General features: G+C 42.8%; 1 protein-coding gene across 1 annotated transcript; it reads right to left on the bottom strand.

The window, feature by feature from the left end:
- Window positions 1–228: 228 nt before the first annotated feature.
- On the bottom strand, window positions 229–1191 carry LOC102495406 (olfactory receptor 13A1). The gene has a single exon (XM_006147020.1). The coding sequence runs from the start codon at window positions 1189–1191 to the stop codon at window positions 229–231; it is 963 nt and encodes a 320-aa protein (XP_006147082.1).
- Window positions 1192–2698: the final 1507 nt, after the last annotated feature.

The following is a 2698-nucleotide window of genomic DNA, read 5'->3' as shown; positions in this document are numbered from 1 at the left end:
AAATACATCTGTGATACATTCTGTACATTATTTTCCAGGAACCCCAAACTTTTTTGGAATAGAATGTTGAAAAACACATCCCATTGGAAGACTTTGGGAAATTAGGAGTGGAATGTTTCCTCAAGAAAGCTGGATTGAGAGTGACAGCCCCCATGGAGAGAGGACATTTATAACAGATGGGAGACATCTCTGAGGGTCAATAGTCAGAGAGAAACAAAAAGACAACATTTAGAGGCTATGAATATATAGTTTTTCCACCATTAGTGTAAAGACTTTCTTGAGGGCAGTCTTGACATCCTTATTCCTTAGAGTGTAGATGAGAGGGTTCAAGGTGGGACTCACAGTGGAATATAGCACAGCTAGGAATTTACCCATCTGTGGGGAGTAGCTGGAATTTGGACTCAGGTAGGTGTAGATGACGGTGGAATAGTACATGGAGACCACGATAAGGTGAGAGGAGCAGGTGGAGAAGGCTCGTTGCTTGCCCTCTGCCGTGCGAATCTTCAGGATGGTGGAGATGATGAAGCCATAGGACACCATGGTGAGCAGGAAATTCAAATCAGCAAAGAAGATGTCAGCCACAATTGTCATGATGTCATTCACATATGTGGAGGAGCAAGACAGCAACAGCAGAGGGGGAATCTCACAGAAGAAGTGATCAATCACATTGGGCCCACAAAAGGTCAGCCGTGACATCAGATAGGTGTTAAGACCAGCACCAAATATGCTGATACCCCACACAGCTCCAGCCAGTGCTGCACACACCCTGGGGCTCATCATGGAGTCATAGTACAGTGGCTGGCAGATGGCCACGTAGCGGTCATAGGCCATGGCAGTGAAGAGCAGCACTTCTGCTGCTACAGACCATGACAAGAAGTACATCTGGACCATACAGCCTCTGTAGGAGATGCTTGCATCCTGAGCCACCAGGATCTCAAGCAACTTGGGCACCACAGTGCACACACAGATAACATCCAACACGGCCAGGTTTACCAGGAAAAAGTACATGGGAGTGTGGAGTCCAGAGCTGATGGTGATGGCCACCACAATGAGGCAATTGCCACAGAATGCCATGGTGTAGAGGGAAAGAAAGAGGACGAAGAAGAGAACCTGGAGCTGAGGCACTTCTGAGAAGCCTGTCAGAATGAATTCTGTCACCAGAGTCTGATTCCTCAAGGGTGTTTGACTCATCTTTAACCAAATGATTTAGAGAGAAGTTTCTGACACTGCAGGGACACTCATATCTGGCCCTAGGTCTTCTGTCCCCACCATTCTGGGATAGAACCTGCACAGGGGCAATAAAAGGAAAACAGAGCAATCTTTTGTCATAGTTAGTGAAAGCTGGACTGCATGGCACTTCCCGTTTCCTAGTGGGTAAAGTGGAATCTGAAGCCAACTCCACTTAGCTTTTCCCTGATACTGTATGCAAAACCTCAGCTTCCACCATCTTTGGCCACAAAGAAGAAAGAGACCAAAGACAGTGGGGAAGTCACCTCAGAGGACAGCATAAAAAGGATGCTCTCTATCACACAACACACAGTTCTGTACATGGATACACCATAGACTTTATATTTCTCATACAACTTATGCCACTTTGAATGATGTGAAAAATTGCATTTGCTCTCTGGACTTGCTGCTCAATTTCCCAAATCTCTCACATTCTAAGACCTTAAGAACAGCTGTCTCACTGTAAAATACATATTGTTTTAAAGAATTATTTATTTAATATTATTTGTTAGTATTTTTAAAATTTGCTATAGGCTACATGTGTTCACCAGAGAGAGACAAAGAGATAAAGAAAGGAAGAGAGAGAAAAATAGAAAGTGAAAAGGAAGCCACCAGGTTTGGGACTCAAACTGTGGTCGGCCATGTGGAAGTCCAGTCAACCACCATGCCACCTGCCGACCCCAGTACATTTAGTTTTAAATAAAAATGTGCAGATGGTTTCAGCTGTCTCTAGCCTCTGTTCTGTCTCAGTTTTTCCAGTGTCAGACCACAGAGATATATTGAGTCTTTCCTCAGCAGCTCCTTTCCTTTCCTTTACATTGTCCACTTTATTAACATTTTAAAAAAATAAAAATAAGATAGCTTGCTATTTTTTTTTTTGAGAGGTTTTCGCTATAGGGCGTGTGCGCTCGCCACACAGACAGAGAGAGACATAGAGACAGAAAGCGAGAAATCCCCCCCCAGTGGGGATGGTCACGCCGCAATCCCTTCTCCTCCATTCTCCTCTCGGGATCTCGGGCACGCACACACATGCACCTGGCGTGAGTTCTAAGCCACCGGGTCCAGAATGCGAACCACTGTCGACTACGTGGGAATCCAGCAACATAGCCATTACGCTAACTGCTGGTTCCCACTATTTTTTAATCATAAAAAAATTAAAAGGAAATCACTACACAATGAATAATAACAATGGATTATCTTATAACAAACAGCCCTTTCTACTATTTATAGAAGACTTCGTGAATAGACATGTACACGTGTAAAATGGTAAGTGGATTGGAAAGGTAAAGTGATGTCTCACTAAGTGCTGCTCAAGTAAATATATTTTCTCCGAAAAGTTTATTTAAGACTTTCTTTAAAAGTTCATGGGAAGTGTATATTATGAAAAAAAAAAACTATGCACAGATTCAATTTTTTTGAACCAAAATAAAAATAAATTCATACTTTAATTCCATTTTCTCCACGACTTTTT

Source organism: Tupaia chinensis, unplaced genomic scaffold (genome assembly GCF_000334495.1).
Source record: "Tupaia chinensis unplaced genomic scaffold, TupChi_1.0 Scaffold000197_1, whole genome shotgun sequence".
NCBI lineage: Eukaryota > Metazoa > Chordata > Mammalia > Scandentia > Tupaiidae > Tupaia > Tupaia belangeri.
This window is presented reverse-complemented; position numbering and strand designations above follow the sequence as displayed.